The 18,742-nt window shown below is 51.1% G+C and overlaps 3 protein-coding genes across 9 annotated transcripts in view; 1 reads left to right on the top strand and 2 right to left on the bottom strand.

Annotated features, from left to right (window-relative positions):
* STARD8 (StAR related lipid transfer domain containing 8) overlaps positions 1-2,444 on the bottom strand; it is a 59,264-nt gene extending 56,820 nt beyond the window's left edge. Inside the window, exon 1 of the mRNA XM_084534241.1 lies at positions 1,808-2,444. Coding sequence (XP_084390367.1) covers positions 1,808-2,299 — 492 coding nt within the window. The 5' untranslated portion in view covers positions 2,300-2,444. The remainder of the gene's footprint in view (positions 1-1,807) is intronic.
* A 5,261-nt stretch (positions 2,445-7,705) lies between these two features.
* YIPF6 (Yip1 domain family member 6) lies at positions 7,706-13,324 on the bottom strand. Its single transcript, XM_084534424.1, has 7 exons — positions 13,205-13,324; positions 12,464-12,592; positions 11,837-11,915; positions 11,695-11,737; positions 10,675-10,800; positions 10,410-10,567; positions 7,706-9,702 (listed from the first exon to the last, which is right to left on the bottom strand). The coding sequence occupies exons 1-7, from the start codon at positions 13,250-13,252 to the stop codon at positions 9,584-9,586; spliced, it is 702 nt and encodes a 233-aa protein (XP_084390550.1). The 5' UTR covers positions 13,253-13,324; the 3' UTR covers positions 7,706-9,583.
* Positions 13,325-13,803: 479 nt separating this feature from the next.
* OPHN1 (oligophrenin 1) overlaps positions 13,804-18,742 on the top strand; it is a 57,855-nt gene continuing 52,916 nt past the window's right edge. For 2 of the 7 annotated variants that reach the window (XM_084534418.1, XM_084534420.1), the window contains exon 1: positions 13,804-14,033. In XM_084534418.1, coding sequence (XP_084390544.1) covers positions 13,880-14,033 — 154 coding nt within the window. In that variant the 5' untranslated portion in view covers positions 13,804-13,879. Of the gene's footprint in view, positions 14,034-17,118; positions 17,276-17,458; positions 17,582-18,742 lie in introns of those variants that run through there. The other 5 variants (XM_084534423.1, XM_084534421.1, XM_084534417.1 and 2 more) reach the window with 4 other exon arrangements.

Raw genomic sequence — 18,742 nt, 5'->3', positions numbered from 1 at the left:
TTGGGGCTGCTGCTTGTAAACCATGTGCCAGCAGCGGGCCGGCTGCGGCCCCGTCTCGGTGCTGGCGCCTGGTCCCATCGCTGCTGCGGCCCCGGGAAGCGCCCCGGCGCAGGGCAGGCGGCCAGACCACACTGCTCACAGCGCGGGGTGAGCCTGCATTGTCTCGGGCTGCTGTCGCCCTTCCCGAAGAATTCAGAAGCCCTGAGAAAGAAAGAGGCAGCAACCACATCCCAGCTCTCAGATGCATTTGTTTGTTTCTTTAAAGGAGGACTGAGTTATGGGGAGAGAGAGGGTTTAAATAAGTGTATGGTATAAATAATTGCACCGGCTGTTTATGATCCTGAGACAGCAACACAAAACACCAGAATGAGGCTTGAAAAGAAGCAGAAAGCACCATTCAAGTGAAATCCAGCAGTTCTTGCTGAGCTCTGAAATTTAGCCTGCCTTTTTCTGGTAGGACCGATGAGCTCACCACAGATCCCTGCCTCGCTCGGGGCGACAGCAGAGCTGCAGAAGCACAGAGGGACCGGCAGCAGCTCCCCTCCGCCCTTTCCACTGGGGGGATGAGCAGCAGGCACCGACCCCTCAGGGCACTCAGTTCTCCGTGGGACGTCACAGATGGGGCAGAGCATCAAGGAAAGGGCTTCACACCCCTGGGGTTGTGTTAGAAACACGAGCATCCCCCTCACGAGCCTCGGGACAGACTGGCACAGCAGCACATCACAGCCACGCTGCCCCTGCCCGGGATGCGGCTGTGTCACGGTGCCAGGCACGGGCAGGTCCCAGCCCACATCTGGCCCCAGCTGCCAACAGCCGTGGCAGTGCGAGCACGGCGTGGGGCCACGGCTCCAGGACAGGCTCAGGGGGAGGCAGGAGGCACACTCTCAGCTCCAAGTGTGGGGTTTGCAGGGAGAGGGCAGGAGGTTTCTGTGCAACCTGGCTGCACCAGAGCCTCGTGGAAGCAAGCGCGTCTGGCCAGAGCACTGCTGACACCTCAAGGATCATCCTGAGCACAACACGCCTGCCTCGAGCACGGGCTGCAAGCTCTGAGCCAGGATGTGCAAACAGAAAGGCAACAGCAACGGCTAGAGTTGAAGCTTCAGCCTGAGATGAAGTGGGGGGCTTAAAAAGACTTGCAGGGACCCCAGGAATGACCGGGAACATAAGGGACAATGCTGGTGCCCTGTGGCAGCTGCACGAGCCCACGGCAGGACCCCTCCGAGCTCTCCTGCCCGTGTCCCCAGGCTGCCCGTGTGGGCACTGGGGCTGGCGCTGCTGCCCTGGGGCAGCCCGTCCGGGGGCCGTGTGGCACCTTCCTGCAGGGGAGCACAGAGCACTTCTCAAGCCTCATTACATCTGCCAGCAGACAGCTATTATTCTGTTTTTGCAGAGCAAAATTAAAGTTAAAACCCTGATAATGGAATTGTTCAGGGCAAGAAAAAGAAACAGCAGCAACTCTGGGTAGGGATCTCTTCATTTTAAGCCTCATTACCCTGCAGATTTTCCTCTGCAGCACCTGTCCTGATGGAACAAAGCAGAGCATTTATGCACGTACGTACTTATGTTAACAGCAGGAGGACATGCCAGGTGCTAGAGAGGCTCAACCTGGTTTGGGAAATTACTTTTCAGCAGATTGCTTGGTCAGTCCAAGGGTGGCTCGCAGGAGCCCGAGGCATCTGTGCAAACACAATGGTCACGGGCCCCCGGGGGTGGGTGATGGGAGGCAGGTGACAGCACCCGCAGCCACCACCTCTCTGAAGTGCCCGAGTTCTGACCGTAAGGGCACATAAAAGGCAGACAAACTTACCTGCCAGCCGGGCCACGTTGCCGTTTGCCCAGGAGAAGGGAGGAAAACATCATCCTCATCTTCCTCCCCGTCCAGGATGCCCTGCTCAGTCCTCAGCGCTGCCCAGAGCGACTTGAGCTGCCACACAGAGTCCATTTCACTCTCCTCGAGCACATGCCTGTGCTTTGCCTGAGAATGTGTGTTAAAAGCCAGCACTTGATCACTTCTGGGTGATTCATTCTCATTTCTGCTGCTCCCTCTGTGCCACACGTGACCCTCCGTGAGGCTGACGCCACCCGGCTGGTGCCCGCAGGCTGCCCCGGGGGCAGGTGAGGAGTCCTCCCCTGGGGACACGCAGTCGGGTTCCTCCCCGGGACCATGCTGGCTGCTCCACGGACAGAAGAAGCTGTAGACACCTCCATCCTCCTCGGGAACTGAAGAGGATGAGACCAGGAACTCGTGCTGCTGGCCTGGAGTAAAAGGTGGCTTCGCTCCATGTTCTGTGCTCTCCATTGTCCATGGGCAGAAATCTCCGTCTGACGAAGGCAAACTGGCGATGCAGGACCAGCTTCACTTTGTTCTTCCCTAGTGAGAGCCACTTCGTAGAAAACTATTACTTTGCTCGTCTTATTTTTCCAGAACCCCCATTTCCATTCCACCCAGTCAGAAAGGGGTGTAGCAGTGTTTACTCCAGACGCATTTGTACTTTACTCAGGTTGGATATTAAGAAAAATTTCTTCTCAGAAAGAGCAGTAAGGCACTGGAACGGGGCGCCCAGGGAAGTGGTGGAGTCACCCCTGGAGGTGTTCAAGGGAAGGGCAGATGTGCTGTGTGCTTAGGGACGTGGTTCAGCGGGCAGTAGTGGTGGCAGGCAGATGGTTGGACCAGGTGGTCTTCGAGGTCTTTCCAACCTTACTGATTCTGTGATCGCCTTGCTGCAACACCCAGCTTCTTCTCCACTCATTTCAGACCTTTCAGTACTCTGTGAAGCCTGCATAGCATAAAAAGGTAAAAAAGAAAAAGAGTGCTTTAAAATATTCTGTGCACACTGGAACAGAGCTAACTAGCGACACAGCAGCTCCCTGTGTGGTGTCCTCTAATACACCTCCTGCAGGGGATGCTGCCTATGCAGCTGCACTAGGACTGCCACTCAGCCTTCCCCATTTATTTTGTATTCTTCATTTCACTCAAAATAGGGAACTGCCGATACCCCTTTAGAGTGAGCTTGTTTCGCATATTATACTCTTTGCAGTGCTAGCACCCCTGAGCTGGGGGAAGAGATGGGGTTTGGGGAGCTCTCGTTGAGGCAGGCTGGGCCTGGGTGCTGCTGAAGCTGCTTCAAGGCAGGACGAAGGAGATGTTACCTCCGGCTGCGTGTGATGGGCTGGGGCAACGCCTTCTGCACACCCAGGAGAAGCTGAGCAGAGACAAAGCAATTGCTCCGTTCCCTCTCTCCCAGTAAGGGTAGGGCTGGCAGCACTGGGAGCTCCCCGTGCCACGGCTGCTGCCCTCCTGCCTTACAGGAGGAAGGCTGCAGTCCCTGCTCTCACTGACATCCAGTGCCCTCCCTGCAGCCTGCCACACGAGCAGCAGGCTGATGATGGGGAGCAGCAGGCTGATGACGGGGAGCAGCAGGCTGGGCGGCCCAGCCGTGTGGATGTGCCTGGCACAGCGAGGCCGTAGCAAACTGAACAAAACTGCCCCTGTTCGCTGTCCCGCGCAGCAGCTGCTCTGAACTCTGAAATGCAGGTGCATGGTGACAAAGTTCAAGGCAAGTAACCGCTGGGAAAATAAAGCCTTACTCCCCACACCAACAGGTAGAACCTCACTGCTTTTTATCCTCACTGGGACTGAGAACAAAATCTAGGAGAAGCCCTGCAGATGAGCACACAGAGCACGGCTCGGGCACTGCCTCCCGGACAAGGACGGCAGCAGAGCAAGGCAGCGGCCCCGATTCCAGCCACAAGCAGCAGCCACATGCGTAGGGCTCCCGACCACACCTTCCCTTTGTGGCTTTATCTCGCCGTCTCTGCTGAACCCCTGCCTGCTGGGCGCGTTTTGCCCTGTCCGGTCCCTTTGCTGCCCTGCAGCGGCAGCAAGTGCCCACAGGACAAATTCTTGGCCCCCAGGCCCAGGGCTCAGGGTCTTCCCCAGACCTGACCATGCGCAATGAGAAGAGTTAGTCAGCAGCCTGAGGCTGGGCTCCAAGCTGCTGCAGCCATTTTTATTTTTTATTTTTGTTGGCTATGCAAAATAATCTTAAGATCTGCTCAGTTTTCCACCTAGCAATAACTTGGGAAAGGTTAAAAATGAATTGCTTTGAGCGATTGCTTCACAATTTGCAGAAGTGTAAAAGGCTAGCACGCTTCAGAGCATGAACACGTTAATTGACTAATAGATGGAAATAAGCCAAAAGGTCTGAACAATCTCCAGTGCGCAATTCTAACTGAAATTAGATTAATGAACATGTTGATTATTGCCATCTTATGGGAAAAAGAGGCACACTTAATCATTTCCTCATTGCCACAGTAAACATTGTTGAAAGTAATCTTCTTGCTCAAAATTCAGTATTATAGAAAAGGCCAAATAGGTGCAGACCCCACAGCATAAACAGGTCAGGCACAAAATTAAGAGTCTTAACGTGCTGCTTACTTGGAACCTCAGCCTCAAGGAAAGGAATTCTAACTGCACACGGCAGCTCTCACTAACCAGATAATAATTTAAAACAAACAAACAAACACAGGGCTGCCGCGTTTTAAATCTCCGCCGACAGAGTAGAAATAACCATGGGGTGGGGGGGGATCACTCCCTGTGCCATGGCGGGATCCAGGATCCTGTCCCCCCGTCCCGAGGTGCCCACCAGCACGCCCAGGCAGCGTTCAGTGCCCGGGCACGCAGCGAGCTGGGCACCCAGTGCTGCTTTACCTGGTGACCCACCTGTGAGCACGGGGCATTTCCACAACACGTTGGAGAACACAGGTAGCGAGGCCCCCGAAGCGCTGCCACTGTCTTCAGCAAAGTTTCCGCAGCCAGCACAGCCAGCTCCCAAAGCGCCCTTTGCACCCCTACTACACAGACGTACCTCACTTCACCGCCTCTAACTCCATTATTAGAAATATTTTCAGAGTGCTATTCATTTACCAGACTGCCTTCCCCCCCGCTCCCTCGTTACCCCCGGTACCTGCATTACCTTCACGTTTTAGCGGCAGGGCTCAGTGCTGCTCAGACCCACTCGGCAGGCTGCTGGCAGGGGGGTGTTTGCTGACACCTCCCTCTCCGAAGTGGCTGGCAGCCTGAGGATTGCCTGCATCGATGCTGATTTCGAGGCAAACCAACCCAGCTGTTTTTATGTTTAGGGTCTGTGACCAGGCAGGAGGAGAAGCAAGATTTAAGCACGAGCAAACCAATGCCACCGCCGGGCACAGAACAGCCCCGGCACGCCCGACGCGTTTTGCCCTGGGCTCCGTACTGCCCCGGGAGGAAGCGGCGGGCAGGGACTTGGAGACTTTCACCCTCACATCTTGCTGGTGCTGCCAGTGCACAGCTCCCCTTCTGTGCCTGCTCCTTGCAGAACCTGAGTGCTGCTGGCACCCGGGCACGTCCCGTCATCGACCCTTAGCGAGAATTGTTTTTTGCTTCCCAGAACGCCGAATGCTGGATTCCCTGCAGCACCTCTGTGTAGGACCACGGCTCAGCGTGTACAGAGAAAACGCTCTTTCTGGTCCTAGCTCCTGAAAACTATCCGTATAATTGGCTAGAACATAAGGACATCAGGTATTTACATGCACCTGTAGGAGCAGCAGCTCTTTTGAGCAGAGGGACACACCACTTACACCTTACAGCGCTGCTCCCACCAGCTGCCATTAACTCACTGACACACGCAGAGTTTCCATGCTTAGAAAAATTCTGTAGGAGTAGAGAATTCAACAGTTTCCTACTCCACCTTCCTTCAATCCCCTCCAGATCCCCAGGCACACGATGTGTTTTGGACAAAGCAGCCGCAGACGAGCGCTGCGCCCTGTCCGTGCGGGCACTCCTCACCTCTTGCAGAGCCCAGCACTGGCGCTGGCTGCCCGCAGCACAGCATCTGTGGTGCTTCTCATCCACATATATGACTAACCCCCTGTGTTTCAGTGTTTGAATCTATACATTTTGAAGGTAAACTATTTTCATTGGGGTTAAATAGATCAAAATTAAATTCAGACTTGAGCCCATAATTTCAGTGAATAAGCTGTATTAAAAAATCTTAGTGGGAAAGAAAGCTTGGTTTATGCACCAGAGAACCATCCACATTCTCCACAGCAAAGTTAAAGCACTGCATTAAATGTGAGGCATCTGCTTTTCTTCTTGCTGCCTTTCCAGCTCTAAGTAAGAAGGAAGAGGCTTTCTTCCCCTTGGAAAGCCCAACGACGGAGTTACCGCATGTGCTTTAATGACAGATTAAGCCCTGTGCTGTGGTCACACAGATTACCTGCACGCGTTTCTGGAGGCAAGCACTACGTAACTGGCTGAACAAGACCAAGTAGCCTTCAATGAGCAGGCACCCTCAGCTCCTTCACGCAATGCCATTAGTTAAAAGGAACATCACCAGCACGAGCCTGTGCGTATCAATCAGCTGGAGGTATTTCACCTGCCTAAACCTGAAATGCTTCAATCATGCTGTGATGCACCTGTATTTAGCTTGCTTTGGGGACCAGCCGCTTGCTGAGGGGCAAGCTGAGTCAGTACAAGCAGTGCCAGTACAGAGCAGCAAAATTTGGCTGAGGAACAAATTACAGTTTTGGCTTCTTGATTTCTTGAAGCCACACAAGACTTCAAGTCACCCAATTTTCAATCAGATGCTCATTTGCACTGATGCTCACTGCTTGCTCGCTGCCTTTCCAAGCAATTCTATTCTACTTATAAGAACGGCTAAGCTTTTCAGTAGATTCAAGATTTAAAGGCCAAGCCACTTTTAGTGAAAATTTTCAACAATTGATTAAAACAATTCCAATAATTTCCCCACCACAGTTATGGCGGGGAAATTACCTGTGATGAGATACACTGCATGCTTCTAATCACACTGGCATCGAGCACATCTCTCAACAGAAAGCTGAGGAACGAGGTCAGTGAGCTACAGCAGCTAGGATTGCTGGCCAAGAAGTGTCCTCTACCCTGCTAGAGAAAACGGCAATTAAAAACCCACCACACTTAAGGGATAACTTTATTCAACTGGAGACATGAAAACTTAGGAAATCTCGTTTCCTACTTGCCTCCTGACAGCTAAAGCTTTATGGCAAGTCTTCAGTGATATAAACCCACTTCTACGTTTCACTGCTTTAGAAAATGATGGTTTCCACACTAATGGATCGCCATGGGTTTTAAAATAATAATAAAAACTTCATTATATAACCAGTATATTTCTGCATATTCTTCCAGAGTTAAAATAACTCGACTAAAATCTCTAGTGACCAGTTGAAAAGTGAATCTAGTTAATATAAAAATAATTTCCTTCTCTTATATAAGCCAAGAGCAGTATGTTACAGAACAAGCCATCATGAGACACATCAAAGTCAAAGACAAGTAAGATAAAAACTGGGATTTTGTTTAATTCCTCTTCAGTTTCCTTCTTTCCCCAAAGATGCTGGATCAATCAAATGTTCCCCCAATCATCTTTCAGATACAATACCACATTAAGTCTCAAGACACACTGGATATTAAATACTGCAGAGACAGAATTCCAAGGATTTCTATAAAAGCACGGTTAAATTCTTGTGCTGAAATAGAATAGATTTTCTTCCTCAGAGAATTCAACTCACTAATCAATAGTTTTACTATCTTTCTACTTCCCTTGAATATTTCTTTTCATATTCACAAAGCCAAACTAATGTTTAAATGAATGGGAAACAGCACGCCTAAAAAAAATAAAGAAAAATCACATTCCTTATCAGTAATAATTTAATGGATGCTTAAAAATTCCCCATTTCCATTTTATACCCAAGCATATGAAACACCAGAGCTCCCCTCGCAGCAACTTAGAAGAGACACACGCCGAGGTGTGAGGGAGGCAGCAGGAACAGCTCTCAGCTCCACACACGCTCGCTGATGACTGTTCTGTGACCAACGAGGGTCCCTGCAGAGTAACTGATTTTTTCTTCTCTTCTCCACACTCCCAGAAATGCAAAAATGTACTTTTAGTCCACGCATTTAAAAGTTTCTATCCCAATTACCAAGTATTTATAGTGTTTATAGCAGAGACTTCATTTTTATATATAAATATAAATTACATATATTTACACTTTAACAGAACCCACTTACATCAATTTCAGGTCTATTTGCATTACTACAGGAGAAAGGAAATCTGATACTCATTTTCAGGAAAAAAAAAAAAAAAAAAAAAAGAGCATTTTAACAGCAGTTTCTTCACCTCCAAGACATTCTAAAATTTCCCCTTGGACTTCTTACTGAAAATAATGGGCAACATAAATAATTTCTGTACAATCTGCAACAACCAGTTCTCCGGGTTTCAATCCCTATGCTGAAATATAAATGACCCACTTGTATGCCTGCGTACGGTTCTCCAGGCAGGCAACATACATCTACCTACAGCGCTGGAGAACAAGCCTCCTCTCCTTTTATAAAAGTATTAGAAAAAAAACTATAGAAAAGTTTCTCACATTTCATTGTAAGTACAAAGAAACAATATGCAACTTTGCATGTGTTTATGTTGGAACACTGACCATGTAAACAACCAAATGAAAGTCACATAAAATCAATTAAGAATGGAATTTGTAGGATACTCCGTAAGAGCCACCACCTTCGTCATGATTTATTTTCCTTCCTTCAACCCACTTTGAAACTTTTGGACTTAAGTCCCGTTTGGCGCATTAGCATCCAAACATCCTACAGATCAAAGCTACAACTTCTCAATTTTTCTGTTTTTTAAATATACATTACTTTGTGCTCTCCAGACACTTAGTTTTCCATTTTCAATATTCAGAGCCAATATGATGGCCAAGTCCCTTTTCTGATTAGTCTTGACTGCTTCTCCAGAACTTTTAACTCGAGTGGCAAAGAAAAGATTTGTAACTATCCAGTGTAAACACCATCTCCCTCATTGGATATATGGACTAGTCGTTGTAGCTGTGGTGTTGAAGGCATTCGGCTAAAACACCCTTGACATGCAAAGTGGCTGAAACATAAATACAGAATACATGAACAGGAGCAAAGACAGTTCCCTTCTGCCCTGCTCTAGTTAGTCGGAAATTGGACCCAACTTATTTTTTGCTGCAATCTGATTTCAAAGTGAAAGCTCCCAATCCTATGATGCACTGTATGTACATTTCACCACTCTACAAGTGAAAAAGAACAGAGTCAAACACATTCTTCCTTACCAACACATAACAGTGATGAACTTCTATTATTTCATAAGGCATATTCAACTTCAGTGAGAATCCAAGCACAAGCAAGAATTCTGCCAAGTCGTGTGATCCTATACTTCACCTAACAACTTCTTGAAGTTCCAAGATCTCCCCCTCTATTCCTCAGGCAGAAGAATCCCTGTCACAGTGTGCATTTTTTATTCAACACAACTAAAGGGCAGGGCTAATTAAAAAAAATAATCAGCAGCTGGACTTCAGTATCATTCAAGAAGAGGAACACACGAATGACCAATTTTGCAGTTCTCTGGCTTTATCCCGTAACCTGCTTTTTTACACCCTCTCTCTCTATAAATTAATAAGAGATAAAGCCAACGATTAACTGCAGTGTTCACGAAAAACTTGCAGTCCGTATCACACAGTCTCTTCTGATCTGGCATCACTGAGGTGTAAAGGTGAGAATCATCCAGCTGATAACGAAGTAGAAGAGGAAGATAGGGTACACGACGAGAGCTTTGCGGTTTGGAGGCTGACTGTCTGCCAGGAAAGCTGTAGATGCTGGTGACAAAGGAAAAGAAAAATACTTGAAATGTGAACAACATAAAACTAAAAGAGAAAGATCCACTGCAGATGTTAACAAGTTTGAATTAGTATCTTGATTGCAATTAAGCTGAAGGACAGAAAATGGTTAACTCATTGTTCAATAACAATGGTCTCTAATTGTAAGTTAAAACTAAGATTAACTTATTTATTACATAGAAAAACATATGCTGATTAACACTGTGTAGTAAGATTCAGACATATATTAAGAACAGGAGAAATAATGCAAATGCACCTGTATGAGACTAGTGATTTTTAAATGGTATTTCTAAAATAGGTTAGAAATAACACAGAATAAAATACCTCGGAGTCTCACGTTAAGTTTAATATTAAATTACCATCCTCCCTTCAAGGGCAGTTTGTGTATGACCACAAAAATCAAGAGGAGCATCGGCAAATGGAAGGCAAAGGCAGAAATTCTTTACTAGGAGGGTGGTGAGGCCTTGGCACAGGCTGCCCAGAGGAGCTGGGGATGCCCCATCCCTGGAGGTGCTCAAGGCCAGGTTGGATGGGGCTTTCAGCAGCCTGGTCTAGGGGGAGGCATCCCTGTCCATGGCAGGCGGGTTGGAATTAGATGATCTTTAAGGTCTCTTCCAAGCCAAACAGTTCTGTGATTCTGTGAAATGCTCAGCGTGCACAACAGTGCTACAACACAAAGCACTCACCTAACGTCGACCAACCAAACATGGCCATTACGACGATGAGACGAACAATGAAGCTGACGGTCCCGGAACCTGCCAGCAGCACCAGCCTGCACACCAGCATCGCCACCGTCAGGGGCAGGACGCAGTAACCCAGGACGCACAGGCTCTGAAAAAATGATCTAGAAAGGAGGGTGAGAAACAGAAAAAAAGCAGTCAGATCAAAACATCACCGAAAATTCCATAAACTGGAGCATTTTGACTGCTCCTATACACCAGCAGCACTCACATAGTCCCTCCAAGCAGCTTTGAGTTTAGTGTGATGACAACTGCACCAAACCAGATGATGACGAAGACTTCAGCAAACTGTGGCCCTCCGTCTTCTTTACTATCTGCTGATCCACCCTGCAGCATCCTGTTGTAGGTAGCGGATATAAGGAGTTAATTCCAACTTATGACTGAGTTTTTGCAAACTTAGAGTAGTCGACAATAGGAAACTGTGATGTCAGCCCCTAGCTAGGCTGAAGACCAATTATTTTTCATCTGCTTTCTTATTTTTGGTATCCTGAATTTTGTATAGGAAAAGAAAAGGACTGCTGCCCAATAGAGGGCATCGTGGTTCATTTGTGTACTTGTTCTGAGGACCGTGCAAGTATACACAGGAGAATAAAACCATAGACAACAGAAAAGATGACAAAAATTAAACTACTGAGAGTTTGGTAATCTCTCAAAGAAGGCACTGCATGACAAAAACACGTATGCCTTAAGGTAAGATTGTAACACACGTGTAAGATAGGCACACGTAGACCTGAAAACTTCAGTTACACCATCTGTTTCTGATAAAGCTCTAACAATGTTTTACTGAATGTTTTCAGTACACTGAGCACGTAGGAGCCATAGTCATCTCCCGTCTATGAACTGCTGCAACAAGCTTTTTTTTTCCATCAGTCCTCCAGGGTACATAGCATAAACACAGCAGTTCTCAGATGTACGTTTGGACCTACAGATTAGGGTCAAAGAAGTCATCCAAATGTGTTAGCATCAAGAACGATCAGAATCAGAACACTTTTCAGTAAAATTCTTAAGACAGGGTGAGGGAGGGCTCACCCTTAAATCCTAAATTTAAAGATGGGAGGTCCTAAGGGGCTTCAAGTGTTCTAAGTACATTTTATAAGAAAACCTAAAAAGAGAAAGCTAAACAGCATCAGAAGAACTTGTTCTCAACACATGTAAAAGGAAATTCCAAATTTCTTGTTTCCCCAGTGTCAAAGACTAAAACAATAAAAATCCACTGCTTATCAGTACTTACAGTGCTAGTGACACACAAAGCACCAAAGGGCCCCAAAGATCCCCTGGAGACAGAGGAAAAAAACAAACATAAACATCACAGAATGACGCTCAGTTGTTATGAAAGTAACAAAGCACCCTCTTCCAACTCAGCTTGTACGTACAGTCTCTGAGGAGCGCGCTACTCTTTTTCGGATACATGACATGGACAAATTTCTTCCCAACAGCCTTTAGGTCTCTCATCTGAAATAAAGCAGTAACTTTTAATTTGCCTTTTCATAAAAGTTACAGACCTCAACCAAACACAGAAGGACGGAAAGTAAAGCCCTATCGATGGTAAATCAACACAGGATCCAACTCAAAAATTTCTGTAGCATCCTCTGCAACAAACAACGCTGAATCTCCTACGTTCCTTAACGACCACAGATGTATCATTTACTCTAACAATACCCAATTAAGAAAAATAATTTATTTGCTCCCCTAAGAAATTAATTAAAAATCCTGTTAGTCAGGACGGTCTCATCCCACGTTCCATGTGAGGCTTTTACACTTGCACAGATTTTGGGATCAGAGAAACTTTGAGGCTGCAATTCAAATGCTTTATGACTCATGAGAACTGATTTTATACGTATAGCTCAAAATAAAAAAAAACACACAAAAAACAATAAAACTTTTAAAGATGTATAAATCAAACAGAGTTATGTGAAAATACAGAGTTGCATAGCAGATGGCCCAAGAGAACAGGAAAACACAGGTTTTACTGCAAACAGAAGCAGGGAACATGAACTTACAATAGTATCCTTAACAGGTTCATCCAGCGTGGAGTAATCTTCGTCAGGGGAGTGCGACCCGACAGGCACGGAGATCTCCCCTTCCACCGGGATGTCCTCCGATATTGACACGTCCGCCAGGCCTGCGAACTGAGCAAGGGGTGAGGCCTTTAGGGCGGGGGAAATACAAACCAACCGCTTCGGCTGTAGGATTCAGGACACACCAACCAACCGCACAAACTGTTCACGGGTTTTTCAGCTGGGTCTATGGTGAAAGAAATGCTCGGAGCTAAAGCTAAAGATCCCAGTATTTACAAGGCTTCTTACGTCGTGCTTTTTTAAAGCACAGTGAAAGGAGCCTTTTAAATACTCGGATCAGCAGCAGAGCCGAGGCAGTCTGCTTGGTTTAACCTGCTCGCTCTGACCAGGCGCCCAACAGGAGCAGTGCGGGGCTGCTCACAGTGCCAGTTCCCTGCCGTTCCCTTCTCTGTAAGCACCGGTAGCTGAACGAAGCATAAAACCTGTGCTTTGTGGGCAGCACAGCGCCCAGCAGCCGCAGCACCGGGACCGGGCCCCCCACAGCAGAGCCCGCGGGGCAGCTCGGGGCCGGCCCCGGGCAGGAGCCCCCTGAGAGCGGGGCCTGCTCCGGGCAGAGCCGAGGGCCGCGCCCCCACCGGCCCTGCCCGGCCCCTCAGGGCCCCTCGGAGCCCCCCTCAGGGCCCCTCGGAGCCCCCCTCTCGCCCCCTGTCGCCCCCCTCTCACCAGCGGCCCCGCGGCCGCCCCGGCCCCGCCGCCCTCCGCCGCCGCCATCTTGGCTGCCGAGGCGACGTGGAGCCGGGCGTGACGTCAGCAGCGGCGCGCGGCGGCCCCCGCGCGTCACGCGCCGCCGGCGTCCCTGGCAACGGGGAGGGAGGGGGCGGGGGGGGCGGGGGGGGAGCACGGCCGGCAGGGGGCGGACGGGGCCGGGGGTCGGGGCCGGGGCCCTGTGCACAAACCGAGAGAGAACGGCGTTAACGGGAATAAAGCCGTTAGTGGGGATAAATCCCTTAATATGAATAAAATCGTTAATGGGAATAAAGTTGTTAACGGGAATAAAGTCATTTATGGGGTTAAAGCCGTTAATAGGAATAAAATCGTTAATAGGGCTGGGTTCGTTACTGGGGGCGATGCCGTTGCTGGGGCCGGGCCGGTCCCGGTGCCGCCCCCCGCCCGCCGCCCCCCGCCCGGGACTACATCTCCCAGCTCCGCCGCCGCCCGGAAGCGGGGGTCGCGCTGCGGGGCCGGGCGGCTCCGGGGGCGGCTCCGGGGGCGGCTCCCGGCGGGGCTCGGGCAGGGCCGGGGCTGGGGCCGGGCTGCGGCGCTCCCCTCCCGTCCCGTCCCCTCCCTCCGGTCCCGTCCCTCCCGTCCCGTCCCGTCCCGCCCGGCCGCGGGGCAGCCATGGGGCACCCGCCGCTGGAGTTCAGCGACTGCTACCTGGACAGCCCCGACTTCCGAGAGCGCCTCAAGTGCTACGAGCAGGAGCTGGAGCGCACCAACAAGTTCATCAAGGACGTGATCAAGGACGGCAACGCGCTCATCGCCGCCATCCGCAGTGAGTGGGGGGGTCCCGGGGGTCCTTTGGGTGCCGGGGGCTCCGTCCCCTGCCAGCCGTGCGCCCCCCGAGGTGCCGCGGGCCGGGCGCTTTCAGGGAGCTGTAGGGAGCTGCACGCAGCCCTGCGGAGCCCCGCGGCAGCTCCGGGGGGCTCAGCGCAGCCCCCGTGTGCCCACCCGGTGCCCGGTGCCAAGGCCGGTGGGCTGGGGGGCTGGCAGGGCGCGGGCAGGAGCCAGCACCCACCGGGGGGTCCCGGGCTGGGGCAGGTCCTGCCGGCAGCACCGCGGCTGGGAGCCAGCCCCCCGTGTGAGTGCCGCCTCCCTGGGCTCGGGGACAGCGGCTGCCCGGCCTGCTGAAGGCTCCCGGGCACGGTGTTTGCTTGGGGAGAGCAGCCCCGTGTCTGGGGGGGGTGCCCGGTGGCCTGGATTCACCGCAGAGCAGGGGGAGCGGGGCTGGGGGTGGCACTGCCCAATTCTTCCCCATGGGGTCTTCCCTGGCATGGCCTGCTGCTGGAGCGAGGGATGGCAGCACCCAGTGGTTCATCTTTTTGTGTGTTTTTTCCCCCTTTTTGTTCCCCTTCATTTTAAATAACGGTGAGAATTGTATCCACGTAAATGCAGACCTCAGTGGTGACATTACGGGGGTCCCTTGTTCAGAAGTGTGTTAAAGCACAGCCAGAAACGATAGGGCAGTATCTGTAAATGCTGTGCTTGCATCAGACCAAGTGAAGACAAAAACAAATATCTGCAGTGCAAGCTCTGCTCATAGGCTGCTTTCCTCATCTGCTCGTTGATTTCTAGTTGGTATTAATAGGTTTAGATGCTGCCCTTTTGTTCAGAGCTTCCTTGTTATCAAGGCCATGACTGGAATAGCCTGTGTTTGCCCATCTGGAAAACAGCGATGACAAAAGCCAGTGTGACTGAAACAGCAGACGCTGCTGGTCTGCAAGATGCTCATCTTCTGCAAAAGAAATCCCCGAATCTCTGCTTGGTCCAGGGCGAACAAAATAAAAAAAAAAAATAAAAAGGATTTCAACAAGCCTCTTTGTTAATGTAAATACGGTGCTCTTTCCTAACTGCTTTGGTCAAAACAGTTTCCCTTTTTAATGTTTACAAGCCCTCGTGCGAGCTCGCTGGGTGCACGCTGCGCTGGGCTTTGCTGGCTCAGCAAACCCTTCCAGCGAACGGGCTGGCGAAGGAGGAAGGGAAGAGTAGGAAGAAGCCGCCTTCACCAAGTGGGTTTGCCCCCCAGAACTCAGGAAACCTGGGATTTCTTGCCTGCAGTGGTGTGGGCGTGTTCTCATTTTGTCTTCCAGGCTGAAGCTGAGCAAACAGGCGCAGGAAGCGCCCCGGCCCGCTGGGGACAGGTGGGGAGGGTGCCAGGGAGCTGCCCACCCACCGGCGGGCTCGGCCAACCCCACCGCATCCGTGGTAGCAAAAATGCTGGTGTCTTCCCCTCTGAATCCTGCCCACGTAGGGCTGTAGTTAGGGTTCTGGGGCCAGCAGCTGTCTCGCTGCCTGAGCACCCTGAGGTCATTAAGCCCCACTTCCCGGTGAGGGATGATTCATCCCTGCTCCTTGGTGGAGCTGTGGGACGTGTCCCTTGGCAGCAGCGAGGCAAAGGTAATGGCAGCCCTGCCAGGAGAGTGAGAGTTCTTCGTTAAGGGTGCAGCGTTCATTAGGGTGATTGCTCTCATTAGACCTGTTATCTGAAGGCTCGGAGTTGTGAGGTTTCTGTCCCAGAACGCTCATTAGCAGTCACCGCAGACTCACAATTAGTATTTACCAGAGAACACAACAGGTTTTCGCTTGTCTGTAATCGACAGCTGCCATTAACATTTCAAAAATAAAGTGCCTGTGAGGGTGGGGTTGAAAAAAAATTTGGGAGGGAGGTGGAGCGATGTGCGAGGGACTCGGGCTGCTAACAGTGAGCCCCAGCCGATGCCGATCCTTCGCGTTGTGCCTTTCCCTGGGCACGGTGTGGTGCCACTGGAGCCCTTGGCCAGGCTGATGGGGGCACGGATTCAGCGGCCGAGGGCAGAGTTCTGGGGACCTGCAAGGTTTCTGTGGTGTTGGTCTGACTGGCGAACGAAGTGAAACAAGATTTCAAGCAGATCAGTCCCCTGCTCTGCGCAGACTCATGGAAATTTTGAGTTCCTGCTGCCCTCGTGAGTTTGAGGACTTGCTAGTGCTAGGTCAGAGGCTGGGCTGGGTGGTCCTGGGGGCCTCTCCCAGCCCAGGTGATTCTGTGACTGAATTACCTGAGCGTGGCAGTGTCCACGCAGCGTGCCAAGGAGAGCGTGGTTCCCCGCGCTGGGGAAACGGCCTCTGCGTGGTCTGCTGGGAACAGTCCTCGTTTAGGCTCAAAAACCCAAAACTGCCCAAAGTGGCCTTTCGTTTTCCGTTTGCCAAGTAATAGCAAAACCAAGTGAGTGTGACTTCACAGAATGGCCCGCACGCGGGGTGGTTTTGAGTTGTCTGCTAGGAGACGTGCGGTGTTCGTCTCTCGGCTGCTGATCATGTTGGTTTGGAAAGTGAGAGTTGTCTCAACTTACCTGGTGGGCGAGAAAATCTAGCAGCCACCTTCCTGCTAGGCAGGAGCCTTCTAGCAGAATCTCTAGGGGCTAAAGCAGAAAGCAAACAAAGCCCAAAACCGCCCTACTCAGTGTCACTTCGATGCTAACAGCGCAAGCCAGGCCTCCAGCAGCTCTCTGGTAATTCAGTGACTTCCATTTGAAGATCTTTGGAGGGCATCTGACTTTATTTTTTGCAGCACGTTTGCCGGTAGGTCGATTCACTGGTACCGTATTTGTAGCTAATTAATAGGTGACCTCGAACGCAAATTCTCAAACAAGTCGTTCAGGTACTTGCAGGACTTGTTTAGGAACAGGCTTGAGAACGCACGTGGTGCCCCTGGAGGAGGCAGTCCTGTGCCAGCCAGAAGTCAAAGATAGCAAAAAAAAGGTTACTTCACGACAGAAATAGGAGTGATTTTTGTTGCAAAGTTGGCCGTATCCCTTCCTTTTCGTGCCAGAAGCACTCAGACTCGCTGGAGGAGCCAAGTGACCGCGTTCCTCCTGGACGTGTTGCCCTGCCACCGCCACAGCACGCCTGCAGCCCGGCTGTGGGGGGCACGGGCTCGGTGGTGGGGAGGCCCCAGGCGGCTGTGCTGGGGGCTGCCACGGGGCTGGAGCTGCCTCGGCCCCTGGGAGGTGCCAGGGCCGTGCTGAGCCCCAGCGCGAGGTACGGGGCCGGTCGGAAGGGAGAGGAGCTGAGGTGCGCGGTGCCTGCGCTCACCTCTCCAGGGAGGGCTGATGGAGCAACACGTGGCAGGCTCAAAGTGCAGTCGCTTTCCTTTCAGGCTTAAAAGGCAAAGAAAGGTGTTCAGGCTGCCTGTTGTACGGCACCGCACGCCTGTCTCCCCTGGACTGCCAGCCACTACTACCCGCCTGACAAATTGGGTCTGTTCTTTCTGCAATCTTACAGTTCCTTGAAAATCAGCAAGCTGCAGGTGTGCTAGGATGCAGATGACTAGGCAGCATCGTAGCTGTAAGAATAGTTTATTTATATCACTTTCTTTCCGTGGCTCAAGATGCTGTTTTACTTGGGAGGGGAATCTCTTCTGCTTGCTGCGTTCTGCTGTGTGCTTATCTGTGCAAAAGCATCTACTTTCCCCTGGTCTTTGATCTTCTCCTGCAATTATCAATCCAATGGAGCTTGATAAATATCAAGTGGAGGCTGTTTTTACTAACATGTGAGTGCTGCAGTGGTCTAGGCTAGCTTGTGGAGCTGGAAGAGCTTTGAGTTCTCATGCCCGTGTTGCATAAGTGCTTTTGATCTGTTTCTGCGTGGCATGAAGTTGTGAGGGTTGCTCGTGAATTTGCATGCTGGTGAATCAGCCTCTGCAGGCGGCGGGAGTGTTTTGTCCTGGAAGGGCAGCGCTACGCAAGGACGTGCAGAGGTGTCTGTGCCTGCAGAGCACACGGGCGCCAGCAACAGCAGAGGCTGGATGGGCTCTGCAGAGGGTGGCTGCTGGCGGGGAAGGTGCTGCCTTCCCGGGCAGCCACCGCGGGGCTGCAGCCGTCAGCGCTGCTCTCAGCAAACATCGATGCTGCCGTCAGTACGGTGCTTGAGGATTCAGTGCTCTGGAGTGCAGAAAGCAGCGTGTCAAGAAAATGTGATACTTTAACGAGATTAAAGCAGCCCTGCAGTGGTCTGTTGGATTCTTGCAGAAAACCCGTGTGCTCTTTCATGTAAATCTGTAGACAAAGGCTTAAATCCATAGAGATAAGGTTTCTGGCTGTTGGTGCAGTGCTTTAGATCCAGATGCTGGGTTTTGCCCATGTGTGAACAAAGCCAAAGCTCTCTGGAAAAGGGAGGAAGGGGAAGGAGCTCTGTCCCACGCGTGCCCCTCGTTGCGGGAGCTGTCTGGGCAAACATTAGCTCTGCGCTCCACAGAGCTGGGCGTTGAGGCGCTCGCATTGGAAATATCCTGCCCCACAAAGACAGCTTAGTTGTGAGCCAGCATATGGCACGTTAACGAGGATGTGCACAGAAACCTTCCGTGTGGATGCACAGAGCCCTTCTGTCTCGTGGAGAGCCGCTCGTCGAGCTGCCCAGTGTGCTCGGGGAGCCTGCAGCCCAAGCAGGGCGGGTGTGAACAGCCTCTGGTGCCACCGGTTCGGCAGCAGCGGGGGCTGCTCCTGCATC

This window comes from Aythya ferina, assembly GCF_964211825.1.
Source record: "Aythya ferina genome assembly, chromosome: 13".
Lineage (NCBI taxonomy): Eukaryota > Metazoa > Chordata > Aves > Anseriformes > Anatidae > Aythya > Aythya ferina.
Note: the sequence above shows the minus strand (reverse complement) of the source record. Positions and strands in the feature narration are given on the sequence as shown.